The sequence below is a fragment of the Cydia fagiglandana genome, chromosome Z, assembly GCF_963556715.1.
Source record: "Cydia fagiglandana chromosome Z, ilCydFagi1.1, whole genome shotgun sequence".
NCBI lineage: Eukaryota > Metazoa > Arthropoda > Insecta > Lepidoptera > Tortricidae > Cydia > Cydia fagiglandana.
Genome location: NC_085959.1, coordinates 26835461 through 26854014, shown reverse-complemented (window position 1 = coordinate 26854014; position 18554 = coordinate 26835461). Strand labels below are relative to the sequence as shown.

The window sequence follows — 18554 nt, the reverse complement described above, 5'->3', positions numbered from 1 at the left end:
AATGACAACTATTATATATGGAGCAGATAATAATAAGTGCCCTACAGCCGTAACAGACTACCGCACCACACCAAGGTACGCGCGTTACGCCCATAATACTACTTTTTGGCCAAGGTCTATTTATTTATACTTGGTCAAGCAGTTCTTGTCAGTAGAAAAAGGCGATAAATTTGAAAAATGTAGGCGCGAAAGGATATTGGGCCATAGAAAATTTGAATTTCGCGCCTTTTTCTACTGACAAGATTTGCTTGACCATCTATATATTATACATTCTCACGATTGATAAGCCTCCTCCACACTCGTGCGCGAATCGCGGCGCGAAGCCGCGAACACGAGTGTGGCGTCGATTTTCGCAGACAGCGAAATAGACTCCACACTCGCGTTCGCGGCTTCGCCCGCGATTCTCGCGCATAGTCTGGAGGGGGCTTTACGTCGCACGGTTTCTCAATGTTTTGCGATAAAAGTCGTTCTAAGTCGCGCAGATTTCTAACCACTTTTGTTATTCTATAAAGACCGGGAAAAAGCAATTATGTTTAAAAAACGTGAGCTGCTGAACGTACCCTCGTCGGCATGCAGGGCTTGGAAACCGGTATTTGCTCCATACAAAAATACCGGTATTATTACGTTCTTTTTCGTTCTTTGGTTTATTATTTCTTTTTTAATTAAACAATCTGATAACACAATTTCGTTACCTAAATACATGCATGATCCAGTCTTACGTAAAAAGCATAAAATAATTCAAAATATTGGTCTATTTCGGGGTTTCTAAAAAATACCGGTTCCGTGCCCTGTCGGCATGTCCCAGGCATGTCTTTCAAAGTCAATGTCATTTACTTGTTTGGCTGAATGCGCCAGCTAGGAGCGCGATGCCATAATAAAAAAAAGTCAATGTCATTGTCAATTAAATGTCAGATTCAGTTTCTCTGTTACTCACTTCAGTTAGTTGCCTTCAGTGTCAGTAGGTTCAGATTGGGTTCAGACTTCTCACAACTTTACATAAGTAGTTCCATTTAGCGCGAACCTAAATTGAAATAGTTCAGGACTTAACATTACATACAGTCTGCTGCCAAATTGTTCTTTGAACGTGTGACTTTCATCTTCTGCTGTTTACTAACTTATAACAACTTATTCATTCTACTTTAATATTATTTAAAATGTTGGAATGGTTCAAAATAACTCTCATACTTTGCGCTTTTGGGACATTACGTGAGATTAGGCCATCTGAACCCTTCGTTACAGAATTTTTAAGTGGAGAATGGCGAAATGTAACCTCTGAGCAGTTATTCCGTGATGTTTACCCAGTAGGAACATATTCTTATATGGCAGTCCTAATAGTGATATTTTTAATAACAGATTTTCTGCGATTCAAACCCGTGATTATTTTGTCAGGTTAGTATACTTTATTTATTTAATTGACATTAATTGCATAAGCTCATCAAATCAAGCTCAATATATCACTCCATTAGACTGAGTGGAAGCATGCCCTTGAGGATGTTGTATAACTTGTGCATGAACCTCATAGCTTCAGGCATAGGGCCAAGGATGAGTTATTTACTAATTATCTGGTAGCAAAGGAGCGTGTGTGACTTCCGGGATCAGACATACATTTTATAGCATTATTGGTGCAGCATAGGTATAGATAATTCCAACTGAAATGTTAAATTAAGGTTAATATTAACATAATCAATGCTAATTAATCATTAGGGTTGAAATTGTTCATACAAATTCTGTTAACACCACGCCGCTGCACCTAAATGATATAAAATTTCATCATGTGGCTATTAGTGATTAACACATGTTTGTTAACATAGCATTTTGCATGTATATGCATAACATAACATGATGCATGGAGATGTTTCAACCGTCATATTAAGGCATTACGGTCAACATGTATCCATGCACTTTTGAACTCCACTGTACTTATTAACATATATACATGTAGGCAATATGTGTACATATTTCTGGTCCTTTGTAGGATGACTGCTATGCTGCCCTGTTAAGCCAATTAACGGTATCTCAAATAAACATTTAATGCAAACATATACCTTTCATTTTTTAACAGAAAATTCCATTTTCAATGTCATTTGTTTTTGAGATACTGCTATTCGGCTTAGGAGGGCAGTATGCTTATTGGCCACTCCTATTAACAAATCAGAAAGAAACAAGCTGATCAAAGCCTTATTATTAAGAGTGTCCAATAACTAGAGCAGTCACCCTACATGCTGATATTTAATACCTTGACTGTAACTCCAATAACGCCAATTAACTACAATTCTCTTTATCAGATCTAATACCTAAGGGTAAGCATTATAATTAATGTATGCAATAGGCCCCTGCTAATACCTCTCATATAATTCATTGCTAAGTACACAACACAAGTCTGTGATAAACTGGTGATAAATGAGTACTTTATAACCATTTATAATCCTAATCTTACTGTAAAAGATTACTGCAGTAGGTAATGCAAAATGTAATCATAAGACCCATGAACCTCTAAATGTACTAAGAATTTCCATCAAATTTTAACCATTTTTGACTGTAGGTAACGTAATTTTATCATGGCTTAATTTATTTTAGGACTGTGCGGAATATCAATCTATGCTATACTGCTATGGACTACAAGCATAGAATGGTTGTATGTGAGCCAATTCTTGTACGGATTATATATGGCTACTGAAGTCGCATATTACACATATATGTATGCAAAGGTAATTTGATTCTTGGAGTAACTAACTATGATGCTAGTGGTGTAGGTTGTCTAACTCTTCCTAGCCTAATAATACTCCTGAAGTATTAAGATATAATAGTTCTACTAGGCTAGTGTGCTAGGTGTGTTGTTCTGTAGTGAATTTGTCTTTCAGAGAAATAGTCGTTTCAGTAAAATAAATCTTTTTATTACCTTTGCCGTAAATATTTCGTATAATTATTCACATATGTAAACTTGCCGTTTCTCTCGATATTCTATTAAGACTTGCGATATTTTTGCCGTAAATCTTTCGTATATTCACAACTGTAAACTTGCCGTTTCTCTCGATATTCTATTAAGACTTGCGATATTTTTGCCGTAAATATTTTGTATATTCACAAATGTAAACTTGCCGTTTCTCTTGATATTCTATTGAGACTTGCGATTTTTACGGCGACTGGTATATAGCAGCGACATGAGAAAACGAGTCTAACATTCGTCTGTGTGGTAGGTGGAGACATCAAAGTACGCTCGGGTGACGTCGCTGGCGCGCGTGGCGGCGCTGTCCGGCCGCTTCCTGTCCGGCGTCACCGCGCAGCTGCTCACGCACCTGCACCTCATGGACTACCGAGAGCTCAACTACATTACATTCTCTTGTAACTATCATGCCTTTTACTATACCCAGTAGAGCTATAGAGCTCTACTGGCGAAGAAACTGTTTAAATAATAGGTAATAATTGACCAAGTGAGAGTGTCTCCATTTCAGCATGGCATGGGCTAAGTGCGATTTGCTAGTGACCTAAAGTCGCGAGTTTGAGGCTCACCCTAGACAGTGATTTTTCCAGTTTAGAAATAAATGAAAAGCATTGTGGTATCGCTTCCAGACAGCAAAAATGTTTCTTGAAACTTGCGATAACTAGAACTGACAGACATCAGCTCAAGTTATTGTCACGAGTGGTTTGTTAAAAAGATTATACTCCCGTAGAGCTTATTTAGGTATTACATGCCATCTGAAGAGACGTAAGGTGTATTCGGGTAATACCGAATGTCGGATAATTCCGAAATTCAGATGGCAATCACCCTTAATTCCATCATAATAAAAGTCTCTTTTCGGAATTATCCGACAGTTTTCGACATTCGGAATTACCCGAGTAAACCTTACATTTTAAGTTGAATTATTTATATCTCTAACATACTTTCTACATTATTATTACCATTTCAGCTCAGATACTGGCTACCATATGGGCATTTTGGTTGCCGTCTGTAGACTTCGGGATCTACTTCCACCGGCGCTCTTCTATCATAAGCAACTTTCAGGAGAATCTCCACCCACCTAAGGATCAGATTTTACCAAAAGTTAAGGTACCTACTGTTGTGTGTTTAGCCCCCTCCAGACTATGTGCGTGAATGGCGGCGCGACGTCGCGGAGCGAACATATCGCGAAGTTGACGTATGACTCCACACTCGCACACTTCATGGCGATTTCGCAGTTTGGTTTGCGGCAATATGGCGGAAAAGCATCAGCTGATCGAGTTTAACTGTTAGTTATCTATGGCATCATACAACTGGGACACGTCTAAAAAGGTAGTAGATCACGATAAGATACAATGGGCACTATCCACATTTCAACCATACAAAGCCCCGGGGCCAGATGGAATCTACCCCATACTACTACAAGAGGGCGCTAATGTACTAATACCGCACTTAGGTAGACTGTACAGAGCGTGCATAGCCTTCGGACACGTACCGCGTGTGTGGAGGATGGTAAAGGTAACGTACTTGCCTAAACCAGGCAAAGCAGATTACACAGAAGCCAAATCATACAGGCCGATAAGTCTGTCATCGTTTTTCCTCAAAACACTGGAGAAACTGGTAGACAGACACATAAGGGATGGTCCTCTTAAGAGGCATCCGCTGCACCAATTGCAGTGTGCGTATCAGCCGGGTAAATCGACTGAAACGGCACTACACCTGGTGACAACCAGAGCGGAACAGGCGATAGAGAACAAAGAACTATGTCTGGCCACTTTTATAGACGTGGAGGGGGCATTTGACCGCACCACGTATCAGGCAATCAATATTGCAGCATCTAAACATGGCATAGAACCAACAATCTGTAGATGGATTGGTACTATGCTAAATAGCCGACTAATAAAATCCTCCCTTATGGGAGATGAAATATTAGCTACGGCTACGAAGGGTTGTCCACAGGGTGGGGTTCTCTCACCAACTCTCTGGAGTCTGGTAGTTAACTCACTGTTGGAAGAACTAAACAAAGGCCCAATACATACGGTAGGGTACGCAGATGATTTAGTGATTCTTGTAAACGGGAAATTCCCGGGAACAGTATCGGAAATCATGAATAAAGCACTGAAGCAAGTGGAAAGATGGTGCAACTGTCATCAACTCTCCATAAACCCAGGCAAAACAGTAGTAATACCGTTTACCAGGAAAAAGACCCTTAATGGCATGAAGCAGCTGAAGCTTTATGGAAGGGTACTGGAAATGTCCAATGAAGTGAAATATCTAGGCGTTACACTAGATAAAGAGCTGAACTGGAGAAAGCATGTCGAACTAACAACCACCAAGGCACTTAGAGTGTTTGGAATGTGTAGATCGGCTTATGGCAAAACGTGGGGTCTAAACCCAAAGGTACTAAGATGGATCTATACCATGATGGTAAGGCCTATCATCTTGTACGGATGCCTGGCATGGTGGCCAAGGACACTAAAGAGCACATGCAGGGATGCCCTTATGAAAATACAAAGAACGGCATGCATGGCTATTACTGGTGCGTTTAGAACGACGCCAACAGCGGCGATGGAGGTACTGCTAGACCTCTCGCCGCTACACCTAGTGATACAATCTGAGGCGCGGAAATCGCTACACAGGTTGACCCTAACAGGACTCTGGAGCGATAGCAAGCCAAAGACCAAACACACAAACATGGAATGCGACAATTTCATGGAAAGGATTACGGACATGGGCTGCGATAAGATGCAACCCAAGTTTGTGTTCCATAAGAATTTTAACGTTAAAATTCCAACAAGGGCTGAGTGGACCGAAGGTCTTGAAGCACCAATCTCTGATGTAAACGACATTATATGGTACACAGATGGGTCTAAGACAGAATCTGGTGCCCCCGTACCGTAGGCATTTATGCAAATGACTTTAGTAGTAGCATAAGCATGGGCAATTACGCCACTGTCTTCCAAGCCGAGACATTCGCTATAATTGCCTGTGTTCATGAGAATATAGTTAGGCGAACCCAAGGGAAGAATATCTATATACTCAGCGACAGTCAGGCCGCTCTCAAAGCGCTCGAAGCTCCCAGAGTGGACTCTAGACTGGTATATAATGGCGTCCAAGCTCTGAACCAGCTTGGAAGGCAAAACAGGGTGCAACTGGTATGGATCCCAGGGCACGAGGGATTCATAGGCAATGAAAATGCAGATGAACTCGCCAGAGCCGGATCTGTAAGTAACCTTATAGGTCCGGAACCATTCGTGGGGCTCTCACAGGGAACCATCACAACGGCTATTAAAGACCATACCAAGACTAAACACCAGAAAGAATGGGATAGTCTGACGGGTCTAAAGCATGCAAAGCTCTTTATGCAAGGAATAGACTCCGGCTGGAGCAAAAAGCTTTGGAAACTTAGCAAAAGACAACTCCAAATCATAACGGGGGTGTTTACTGGCCACTACGGGGTCAAAGGATTTCTGGCCAAGATGGGACACTCTGACAACACCGATTGTCGTATGTGTGGCGAAGAGGAAGAGACAGTAAGACACTTAATGTGTGAATGTCACGCCCTCGCCAGACAAAGAATGAAGGACTTTGGAGCAGGATACCTGGAACCAAAGGACTTTAAAACGCTACCCATGAGCTCCATCATCCGACACATGGATATGGTGGGAAAAGCTCTTGAGTAGTTGACGGATCTCTTCTAGGGGGTAACTGCACAAAAGATCCCTATGGGTCGAAGTGTATCCGCAAGGGCCCCCGAAAACAATAAGATAAGATAAGATGGCATCATACGTGATTTAGCTGTTTTTCCATTTTGTTTTATTGTAAAACCGTAAAATATAGCTGCTTAATATAATATAATCATAATATAATTCATATTTATCTTGCCACAGAGGAGCCAAAATATTGTGTAATGTGGAGTCTTGCAAGTTCGCGCTTCGCGTCTCCTTTGACGCGGGCCGAAATACCGACAAAAAACGGAGAACAAGGCGCGAAGGCGTGAACAATCTGCGAAATCGACGCCACACTTGCGTTCGCGGCTTCGCCCGCTTCACGCGCATAGTCTGGAGGGGGCTTTTCACACGATCAATGCAAACAGATGCTCCAAAACTGTTATGATTATGATATAAAATAAATCTGGCCTTGAAACTTGGGCCATCTTCAAATACCTAACTTCCTTCAGATTTAGACATAAACCGACTATCGAACACCCAAGAGCCGATTAGTCGGCAAGTTGGCCAAATCAATAGTCGGTACATCACTACTTAAAGGAAAACTAATAAATTTACATGATCAATTTTAATTGATATTATTTAAAAAATGATGACCAGATCTGGCTGACAAAAAATGGTGCATCTTAATACAGTAACTATAATCGATTAGCAGAAGCAGTCGCTGACGGCGAACGTGACGCGGGCCGCGCGGCTGGTGTCGCGGCACGCGCGCGCCGCGTACCGGCGGCCGCGCGTGCTGGCGTGGTCGGCGCTCTACGCCGCCGCGCTCGCGCTCTTCACGCACGCGCAGTACTACATGCAGGTGCTCTGGCAGCAGATCCAGCAGCACCACGAACACAAGGTTAGCTTCTCTTGGGGTGGGGCTTGTCTGTTCGTATCGTTGTTACGTTAAAAGGTAGTATTTAATAATACCAGGTCCTAACATAATGCAGTCAGACTGCTCTTACAAATGTAATCTAGTACGTGTTAATTTTTTAGGGTTCCGTACCCAAAGGGTAAAACGGGTCCGTCCGTCCGTCCGTCTGTCACCAGGCTGTATCTCACGAAGCTGCACTTCACAAACATACCTTGCATGCAGCGTACCATGTGAGCCAAGTACGAATGACGGCGAATAGACCTTTTCAGGATTCCGTAGCCAAAGGGTAAAAACGGGACCTATTACTACAACTCCGGTGTCCGTCTGTAGGTCTGTCTGTCAAAACGAACAGAACTGGTAAACACCAGGCTGTATTTCATGAACCGTGATAGCTAGACAGTTGAAATTTTCACAGATGATGTATTTCTGTTGCCGCTATAACAACAAATACTAAAAACAGAATAAAATAAAGATTTAAATGGGGCTCCCATACAACAAACGTGATTTTTGACCAAAGTTAAGCAACGTCGGGAGGGGTCAGTACTTGGATGGGTGACCGTTTTTTTTTGCATTATGGTACGGAACCCTTCGTGCGCGAGTCCGACTCGCACTTGCCCGGTTTTTATACACATATAGGTTTGACTTCGAATACCTATCACTTCTATCAAAACATGACCAAGATTCAATAACGTCACAAGTCAATAACTGTCGATGACGTCACAGTTTTTATTCATTTTAATTGAACCAATTACTAATCACATTGACCGAAGCTGCGGCCTCCGTTGTTTCTATTCTTAGGTCCACCCCACACTACCGTCTTTTGAGCGTTGGCGTTTAGTCGTTTGGTTTAGTTTAGAAGTAGTTAGCGTAGACACCGCTGCGCAGGTGCGCCAACGTTGCGTCGAGCACCAGCCATAGTGTTGACTAGACGCCGACGCTCGGAAGACGCTAGTAAACCACTTACTACCGGCTCTTGTTGAGTTTAACCTTTTGAACGCCAAACGGCGTATCCATTTGCCGTGCCACTGACGCCACGGGGATAAAATTAGTTTTGTGAATAAATAATGTCAACCTAAAAGTGGGGTGTTTTTCAGTAGATTTTCATCAAAAAACGATCGACGTCAAATGCCGTCTTTGGCGTCGTTGTCACGATTTTGCTTTGACGTCAATTGCCGTCTGTGGCGTTCAAAAGGTTAAATCTTATTGAGAGACAGAGGGGGCGTGTATAATCTGTTTTTAAACATGATTTGGTGCAGGTGGATTACAACGGGGCGGTGGAAGCGGCGACGACGCTGGCGGGCGCGGCGGGCGCGCTGGCGGCGGCGAGCGCGGAGCGGCCGGCGCTGCCCGCCGTCGCCGCCGCCGCGCAGGCCGCCGCCGCGCTGCTCACCGCCTACGTGCCCGACATCTACCTCTCCTACGCTTGCTACGTCCTGCTAGGGACGCTCTTCCACTTTACCATCACCATGGCCAGGTTGGTAACGTTAACCGTCACTGATGAAAACCAGAATCAGACATACCCTCAAAAACGAGTACACACAATATGACGAGCACACGAGTTTCTGATTTGATTTGGTATTGGATAATTTTGGCACATTAATTACATTTGGCAGAAGTGACCCGTAGGACATGACGGACAAGCAACTATGAAACCAAGTAACCACCGGGCAAAGAATATAATACTCACTAGGAGAAGAACGGTAACTCCATACAAAAAAATGTCCCCAACCGTTTATACGTTTATATTACTGGCGCCCTCGATGTGTACCAATGGAACTAAAGTTGACAACCGGTTTAGCCTGGCGGGTATTGGTATTATAGGTATATAGTAATTATGTTGATAAACATATTTGTTATCTTCATATCACGAAATATATGAAAGATGCAAATATTACCCCTTGTTTGTGGTATTATCTATTGATTTAAATAAAAGGCATATTTATGTTTATAACATTGTATTATGTTTTACATATAGAAATATACACTGAAAATTAAACCCTGACAACTTAATAAAAATAGACATTAATAAAGCGCATTCACAAAGTTTTCAGTATAATACAAATAACATTAGGCATGCCTACCTATTACACTTTACACACAGATACACTACACTTTACACACGGCATTTTACACAGATTTCTAACTTGTATTCATTCATACATTTCTTCACGGTTAATTAATACGCTTTCCAGATGCGTTATGACTCGGTTCCTTCTGAACCCACTAAAGCTGTATAAATTTCACTCTGGCTGCTTCAACAGCCGTTGCTTCGCATTTAGCACATTTTCTATGTGCATTGCTGTAATCTATGTAAGTATGTAGGTACAGACTTACAGTCTTAAGTGGTTGTACCGCTACGTTGTATTTATTATTTAAAGATTTAATAAATAAAATTTTCGTTATGAACTTTAACCACAGCAGTTGGACAGAGTCATTGACAAATATATTTTTTTATTATGGTGGGTAGACGTACCTACCCTCCATATATTTTATGAATATTGATAAAGACAGTTGGAAGCAAATATTCATTATAAAACTTAATCGCGTGTAATTAAGTTTTAAGCGTTTTAAGTCCCGTTTTATGATTAATTGTGTATAAAATTCGTGATAATTTAAATCAGAGTTGGGAGCAATGTTGCTGTAGAAAAATGTTTTTATTTTTATTACTCGCAACTTTTTCTCGGAGGCCAACGCACACATAGAAGCTTCAGGCGCACACATGCGCAATTATTTGGGGACATAACTTTCTTAGGAAGTGAACAGGCCTTGCCACCGGGCAACTAAGCATGCCCTGACATGCTCCTCTTTTTTTACTGTCATTCTGACAGACGTACTTAAATGTAAAAGTAAAAGGTGGCAATAATATTTTGGATTCACTGAACGGGTATTTTTTGCTATCCTGTAATTCTCCTTCATTGGATCCCTCGATGCTCGATGACTCGTCATACAATGAATATGTTATGTCTTTTCAGTGCCAAAATAGCGAGTCAGCTGAGCGACGAGAGCTGTTTCGGGCTGATATTCGGCATCAACATGTTCGTGGGCGCGGTGCTGCAGTCACTGCTGACGCTGGTGCTGAACCAGGCGCTGGCGCTGCAGGCCGACGCGATGTACGCGGCGCTCGGCGCGCTCTACCTGCTGCTGGCGGCGGGCTGGCTGCTGGGCTGGGCCGCGCACACCTGCCGCCAGCAGAAGGCTGCCGCCGACCACTAGCGCTACTACTGACGGCTGGCTTCTAACAAGTAACAACCACCGCAGGCACAGTACAATTTTTGGAATATTCCCATACAATATAAAGCTGGAGCGTTCGACGCCAACGGGAGGCCGAGGCTCACAGTCGTTGGCAGTGACGTAGCGTGAACTAATCTAGCCGTGGGCGAAATCACATCTGCGAGGCCTTTTTTTTTCACTGTGCCCGAAAGGTATTGGAGCGCGAGACCGCGGGCGACGGCCCACTCCTACTTACATTGAAGGCGGCAGCGCTAGGTACATTTGTGCCTTTCCATGCCAGTGTGCAGTTCATGGTTTCCAATCTTGCTATAATTATAATACTAACATTAGGTATTCATTAAAATTAGTTAGCAACAACAATACAATAAAAACGTGTTAGAATTCCACATAAAAATACAATAATGACTCGGTTTTACGATTTTACACATACTCGTTTTCATCACACTTGCAACAAATCTTAATTAAATATAGTAAAAGTGAAATATCTGCCATGTTATTATTATTAGTCAGCATTTATATACAAGTATGTAGGACGATCAATCCAAAGTTATCATCATTATAATGTTGTAATTATGTTATGAATTTATAACATTTATAGCATAACGCATACTTAGCATAAAACGCTAGCACATGATTGGCGCGACAGTATCTCGCGGCGAGATAGACTGCCCGTCCCACTTTAATTAACAGTTAGAAAAAGACGGCGTACTCTATCTCGCCCCGAGATACTGTCGCGCCAATCATGTGCTAGGCCTACTGATGATGGTCAGTTGATAGTGCTGCTATTACCTACTTACACAGGCTTTTATGTATACAGTCACGAAATTTGAAGGGTCCGCACTTTTCGATTCCAAACCATCAAATTTCGTGACTGTAATTCACCAAATATCTACCTGTGTAGATAATTAGATATTGTAGATAGAAAAAACAACACTGTGATAGATGTGATTTTATATGTATACTACCTAGCTAATAGCAACCTAAAGCGTGTTATTGTAGAATCTATACCAGACCTGCTAGCATGAGTTGCGTTCTCGCGCGCGACTCCATACATCAAACGCAGCTCATGGTAGATCGCCAGAATCTAGATGTAGTGTATTTATTTTGAGTCGAGATTTGACCTGTATGGCTTTTCATTTGTGGTACATTTGATTATCTACCCTTAGGGTCAGCTAGGGTAAATATAAGACACGGGTAAAAATAAGACTTAAGTTTCTAACACTCTAACAACTTATTATTTCTAACCTATCTAACCCAATGTATGGATTACAACAACTTATTACTATTGAGTACATCTCGCTCGCACTAATATGCTAGTACGAGCGAGAAAGTAAGTTACGCACACGCTAGGAAATATGTCAGTCTGAATTGGTGTTAGCCGTAGGTCGCGTTACGATAATAACTATATTGATGACTGAACTTGAACTAGATGGTTTATAACGTTTAATTTTAATGGTAGTAGAAGAGTTTCCCTGTAGATTTTTTGACTTCGTTTTGTTTTAGACATTTAAGATATGCATTTTACATATAAATGTAACTTATTTTACACCTAGTTAGGCAGCTGAATTTATGGACTTATGTGCCCATCTCAAACTCAATACAAGCGACTTTTAGTCAGAAAACGTTTATAGTAACTAACAGTTATTATACCTATTTAATATTAGACTGAAAGAACATACCCATCTATATATGTAATAAAATGTATTTTTTTTAATATACAAAATTAATGATATTATATATATTTAATTTATGTAACATTATAGTACATCTGATGTATCACAGTTGATAATTTTAATAAGAAAATATAGCTAGATATATGTTACATTGCAGTTTTTTTTGTTTGTGCCTACGTGTTTGTACGTCTGGATGGTGTGGATATACTACATCTTGTAGTGGAAGTGCTTGGTTTGAAAAAGTATTCTGCCCCACCGCACATATCATATGTATGTTATTTGATGTAGATTTGTCAGAGCCCGTTCCCACTTGTCAGATGTCGGGCCGAAAGAGGTATGAACTGCGATCATATATAATATATAACCATGGATACCGCCTTTAGGAACATTACCGTTCAAATTCTCGGGCCAAATTAGCACACATACACAATTACGCCTACATTCAAATAAGACGACGCGTTTACAGAGCCTGTAATCAAAGCTGGTAAACGAAATAATAGTCATCTTTATTACACTAATGGTACATAGCTAAGTGTAGATGAAATGCATATAATGTCAATAACTACCAATCAGCGACATTAATCCGCTAATAACCTTCTTGCTGTACGTACTGGCCGCTGAGAGTTCGCGGTTCATATTTGATTAGAATATGACATGGACAGGGACAGGTTTATGCCATACATTGAAGAACCAGTCAAATAATTCACGTATAATAATTTAATGCAGATTAAAAGATAACTAGTTAAAATGTTGTTATGAAATGACAGACTAACTCGACAGAAGTAAATAGGGTACATCGCCAATTACTAGCCACCCCCCAATTACTGGCCACTTAATTTGATTTCTATTTATAGGTGAACAAAGTTCATTTTAGTATATAAGGTACGAAAATCCAATTATTAGCCAGTTTTCAATTACTGGCCACCTATTCCAAAAATGAATTCTATTTACAGATAAATAAAACTCATTTTCAGTATAAGGAAAATGGCCAGTAACTGAAATTTATCCACAACCCACTCGTTCAATAACTGGCCGCCTCTTACAAAAATGAGTTCTATTCACCTATACACAGAATTCATTTTAGTATAGGTGGCCAGTAATTGAAAACTGGCTAATAATTGGCGATGTACCCTATATAATTGTGGTATAAATGTATTCCGCTATAATAAGTATTTTGTATATTTTATTATCAATCTGTATGGCAGTGCGAATTCACGTTCAGGTATAGTCTGTCCGTTTTTCTAAGATCAAGTACCCCATAGTAATGGCGAACTTGATCTTAGAAATCGGACTGGCTACCCTCAGTCTGCAAAATTTACACGGGTACACGAATCGGGTCAAAAATATTTGAATAGGCGGAGTCACAATAAATCCCCACTTTCAGTTCCAATGGAAATATTTTATATGTATATAGCCGGTCAAGCAAGTTAGTCAGTAGAAAAAGGTGCAAAATTAAAATTTTGTTTGGGACCACACCCGTTCGCGCGCTTACATTTTCTAAATTTGCCGCTCTTGTCTACTGAGGGAAATGGCTTGAGAGAGAACCTACATATATGTGACGGTAGAGGGTGGATTCGAATGATCAACATTTTCAGATAATTTCAATTTCAATTATTTCAATTATTTATTTATTTCAAATCCAGAGATCCATAATATTGTTAGTAGGTACAACAAATCTTAAAATTAATTAAGGTTAGTGACATTAAAATTACAAATTATTAATAATGAACCTATCTACATACTAAAAAATAAATATAACTAGGCACCTAAATGCACCACTTCTCAGCATCTGTGGCTGCCACATGCAGTCCATTCCAGTGCATGAGCAGTGGTGCATCCATCTTACCTGCCAACGTTTTCAGGATGCCATTGGTACTGCCACACAGTCTCTGCATAAGTGACGCCGATCTGTTGCGTATAATTGCATAAAAGTCATCTGTGTGCGCCTCCGCGAACATTCCGGACGCACTACAGTGACGTGGCAGCCCCATTAGCATCCTAAAAACGTTGTTATATTGTATTCGTAGAGCATTGTACGCTCGCTGAGTATAGCTGGCCCACAGGCTGCAGGTGTAAAACGATTGGCAAAAAGCTTTAAAAAGCGTCTTTTTCACGTCTTTGTTACACCTGGCAAACCTGCGCGCCAGCATATTGTGTGTGTATTTGTTAAATTAATTCAGTGGAAGTGTATCTACATATAGGAGACCGGGTATGATTATCTCACGAGTTATATCTCATGAATAGAACATATTCTAGATATCTTTCCAGGCATCTACTTAATTTCATGTCTCTCTAATTGGACAGCTTTTTTCCATAGTTCTCTGCGAATAGCATCTTGTGGGAATCTGAATGGAAAGTAATGTAAAATGATAATATCAAATTTGATTATTAATTTGGAATAATTAGGTAGTTTTTTTTACAGCTCCATCTCATGAAATAAAAAAGGAAAATACAAATCTGTATGAAAGAATTCATTACTACATTTATAATTATATAGAAAATACCTAAACCAAGCACAAGTTAATAAAATAGTCTACTTCATTTGGCATAACACCATCCCTATTATCCTCGCAATTTAAAAAGTCGTATGTTGTTATGAAAGTCGTATGCAGTTGTTACGTTTTAGCTTAGCACGGTAGTATTGAAAACAAATCGTCATGTTTATTCCAAATTTTACTGAAGTTATCTGTTTACTACAAGTGAAAAGTGATTCCACTATCCTTGGTATGAACTAAAATAATTTCTGCACTACTTCACGACACATGAAGACATTTTTAATTACAAAAAAACGTTGTTTTTATAAATCAATTTAGTCATCCGTCACTGACTGTCATCTCGGACGAACTGAAGTTGCGAATCGAATAGTTTGCAAGCACCGCCTACAATCGAATAGTTTACGTTGGGTCATAACTGAGCGGACAGAATACTTCCATATATATCAGTTCGCTGGGTATGAAAGAGCTTGTAGACGGCCTTCCCTTATACAAGCCCTTTGTCCCTTTTAACTCATGTGTTTGTAACTTTGTACATATACTCCACTTACAAAAGGTTGGTAGACCAGGAGAGAAGCTCTACCTCTCCGACTGTACCTGAGCAACGTCATACACAAATACGAGAGTTCTTGCCCCATGTGTACATTCTGAAATTCATAACTTGTGCTCTAAATAAAACTAAGTCTCTAGGTTCTCAGAAAATATATTTTCATTTACATTACATCAAAAACATTGCTTTATTTGATATTCTAATTTAAAATCATTGGAATGTTTAATATATGGAAGGAATAAGATTAAATCACTTTACTTCATTAAAATACTATGGATTGCTTAACTCACAACCTGGCAGATGCCAAATAAAACTCTACTTTGTATTTCCTTACTAAATCCCGACATGAATGCTAATGATAAATATTTGTGCCCTGTGGCATTTATTAGGGACAGACAAAAAAAAAAACAAAAGTAGACATTCCTCTTCCCAAAAGTTAGGATAGTGGAGCTTAACTTCCAGATGTTGCTTATACATATTGCCTAAAATTCATCCCAACATAGTTTTGGGCTATACAGACACAGTAGGCATTTGTTTTAACACTTTCGTAACCGGGCAAAAAACGGCGCACTACCCCAGAAACCGGTCGTCTATATCTGCGTACAAAAGAACCCGCTGGGCAGGTTGTCCGGCATCTGAGCAAATATTACGAGTACCTACCAGGCGGGTTCTCGGTAGTCAGTGTTAACTTTCGCAGGCATATAATAATTACAAATTATGTTAAAGTAACATCTATTACACATAAGTAGGTACTAGGCGGAATGTGACAGAGGGTTTATAATTACCAATATCTATTTTACATAAATGCAGTTGTCATCATCATGCATGTGATAGTTATAATATGCTACGGCATGGTTCGACCGGTCCATGCCCAAGCATGTTTTCAATGTGCTTATATATTACATACACAATAATTATGGGATTGGGTGTATTCCCATTTGTCCCTGCCGACCACATATGGGAATAGGTGCATTCATATAACTCATTCCCATCTGTCCCTGCCTCATGTTTGGCGGCGGTGATGTGGTGTGAGGACAAATGGGTACACAACGTAAATTGTCAGGATATAGTAGAAATTGCATCTTATTCTTATTAAGCATATTGCATGGAAGCAGGCCTGGTCTTGAAGTAAACATATATACAGATTAAAATGAAGATCACTGCAAATGTGGGCAAAACAACTGTATGCAATTGTTGTCTTGTTTTAGCGAATTCTTGCTTCCTCTCACGTTTTTGTTTAGCCGTCTCTTTAACTGCACCTTTCAGTTTTCTCATGGTGACTCTAATAAACAATAAAATGGTAAAGTTAAACTTCGATTCACAATAATTAACACGAATATAAAAGATGGTTTAAAACTTAAGATTGTAATGTTCAAAACAATGTATTACTTCGTTAAATGCGGTGACGATTATGAGGTCCAATCTAGTCATATTTAGAAAACATGTAAATAGCTACCTTCTCTTAAAAAGATATCCAGAAAAAAATAATGACAAAAGCAGAACTTCATAAAAGTTCTCCTGCGAACATGTAAGAATTAGCCACGTAGATGGTGTGTGTACATTTTTATGTTATGACTTATGACAGTGACAGCACTAGCAGAGTTGCCAGACAGCCGACTTTGCTAAAGCCCCCCGTTCACACACGCCTACCTTGTAGTCCGCCTCGCAGGACTACGGCGTAGGATATAAATTTGGTCAAGCAAATCTTGTCAAAAAGCCGTGGTGGCCGAGTGGATATGACGCCTGACTTTCAATCCGGAGGTCGCGGGTTCAAATCCTGGCTCGTACCAATGAGTTTTTCGGAACTTATGTACGAAATATTATTTGATATTTACCACTAGCTTTTCGGTGAAGGAAAAACATCGTGAGGAAACCTGCATACATTTGCGAAGAAATTCAAAGGTGTATGTGAAGTCCCCAATCCGCATTGGGCTAGCGTGGGGACTATAGCCCAAACCCTCTCGCGCATGAGAGGAGGCCTGTGCTCAGCAGTGGGACGTATATAGGCTGAAATGATGAATGATGAAATCTTGTCAGTAGAAAAAGGCGGCAAATTTGAAAAATGTAGGTGCAAAGGGTTGTCGTCCCAAAGAAAATTTGAATTTCGCGCCTTTTTCTACTGACAAGATTTGCTTGACCAGCTATAGCTCACACACCCTCCTACATTGTAGTACGCCTTGCAGGACTACGGACCAAGAAATAGCTCACACACGCTGTGCACACACGGTACCTGTGTGCCTACCGCGAACCACGTTCGACGTCATGGCTCTCTGTCACACTTATGTACGAATTTACAAGTCCGACAGAGAGGCAACACGTCGAACGTGGTTCGCGGTAGGCACTCTGTTTTGCCGTCCATCATCAGTACTGCTTCGTTTCTCGCAAGTGTCGGTCTACTCACGCTTGAAAATGATTCGTGCAATTAAAAAAAAAAGAAAATAGCTCTTCTGCTATGTATTTTCTTGATATTGGATAAAAATAAAAAGTGTGGGTAAAGAAATTGTTAAAAATTCGCCAGAGAGCGTCATATTTCTTAAGTATTGGTAATAATTGTTGCAATGCATATTCCTCCATTGTTTGTTGGAGTGATTGGGTGATTTTTGGTCCAAGAAACAGCGATTTTCTTTATAAATTTCACAAAAATGGCGCGCACTGTTCTCATACGTCAAACACGGCAGTCCGCAACGTAGGGCGACAACCCACACACAATCCTGCGCGGTAGACTACAGCGGTGGGCGGAGCTTGTAGGATTTGTAGACTCCAAGAGGCATCCTACTTGGGTGTTGTAGGACGGAACGTAGTCGGCGACCCCCATACACATTCCGACCAAAATTCCAACCCAATGAGGCGGACTACGAGGTAGGAGTGTGAATGGGGGGCTTAAGATAACTAATTTCACTAAAACGCTCTAGAGGCTTTAGTACAAATCGCTAGAAATTTCTGTATCTGCCTCTCTATAGCTCCACATTCGAGCCACAGACAGGCAGATAAAGAAATGAAACTAAACGGAGTGGAAGGTTCACCGCGAATATAATCACTACGTGTTCATCATACGACGATATGAGTGGGAGCTGAACCAAGGT

The 18554-nt window shown here is 40.6% G+C and overlaps 3 protein-coding genes across 4 annotated transcripts in view; 1 reads left to right on the top strand and 2 right to left on the bottom strand.

The window, feature by feature from the left end:
* LOC134678804 (zinc finger protein 883-like) overlaps nucleotides 1–18554 on the bottom strand; it is a 37157-nt gene that overhangs the window by 4977 nt on the left and 13626 nt on the right. The window lies entirely within an intron of this gene.
* On the top strand, nucleotides 969–10774 carry LOC134678806 (thiamine transporter 2-like). Of its 2 annotated transcripts, none has more exons than XM_063537506.1 (7): nucleotides 969–1389; nucleotides 2578–2708; nucleotides 3198–3342; nucleotides 3909–4048; nucleotides 7322–7510; nucleotides 8782–8999; nucleotides 10498–10774. In XM_063537506.1, exons 1-7 carry the CDS (start codon nucleotides 1155–1157, stop codon nucleotides 10736–10738), a joined length of 1299 nt encoding a protein of 432 aa, XP_063393576.1. In that variant the 5' UTR covers nucleotides 969–1154; the 3' UTR covers nucleotides 10739–10774. The 2 variants fall into 2 exon arrangements, with proteins under 2 accessions (XP_063393576.1, XP_063393575.1); XM_063537505.1 differs by having other exon boundaries at nucleotides 7319–7510.
* On the bottom strand, nucleotides 15609–17056 carry LOC134678358 (single-pass membrane and coiled-coil domain-containing protein 4). The gene is made up of 2 exons (XM_063536908.1): nucleotides 16928–17056; nucleotides 15609–16753 (listed from the first exon to the last, which is right to left on the bottom strand). The coding sequence occupies exon 2, from the start codon at nucleotides 16744–16746 to the stop codon at nucleotides 16564–16566; it is 183 nt and encodes a 60-aa protein (XP_063392978.1). The 5' UTR covers nucleotides 16747–16753; nucleotides 16928–17056; the 3' UTR covers nucleotides 15609–16563.

Bases quoted from the DNA above. Each gene is read 5' to 3' on its own strand.
- LOC134678806 (XM_063537505.1), top strand. From the start codon at position 1,155: ATGTTGGAATGGTTCAAAATAACTCTCATACTTTGCGCTTTTGGGACA. The intron at 4,049-7,318 runs GTACCTACTGTT...ATAATCGATTAG, and splicing joins AGATTTTACCAAAAGTTAAG to CAGAAGCAGTCGCTGACGGC. The intron at 7,511-8,781 runs GTTAGCTTCTCT...GATTTGGTGCAG, and splicing joins AGCAGCACCACGAACACAAG to GTGGATTACAACGGGGCGGT.
- LOC134678358 (XM_063536908.1), bottom strand. From the start codon at position 16,746: ATGAGAAAACTGAAAGGTGCAGTTAAAGAGACGGCTAAACAAAAACGT.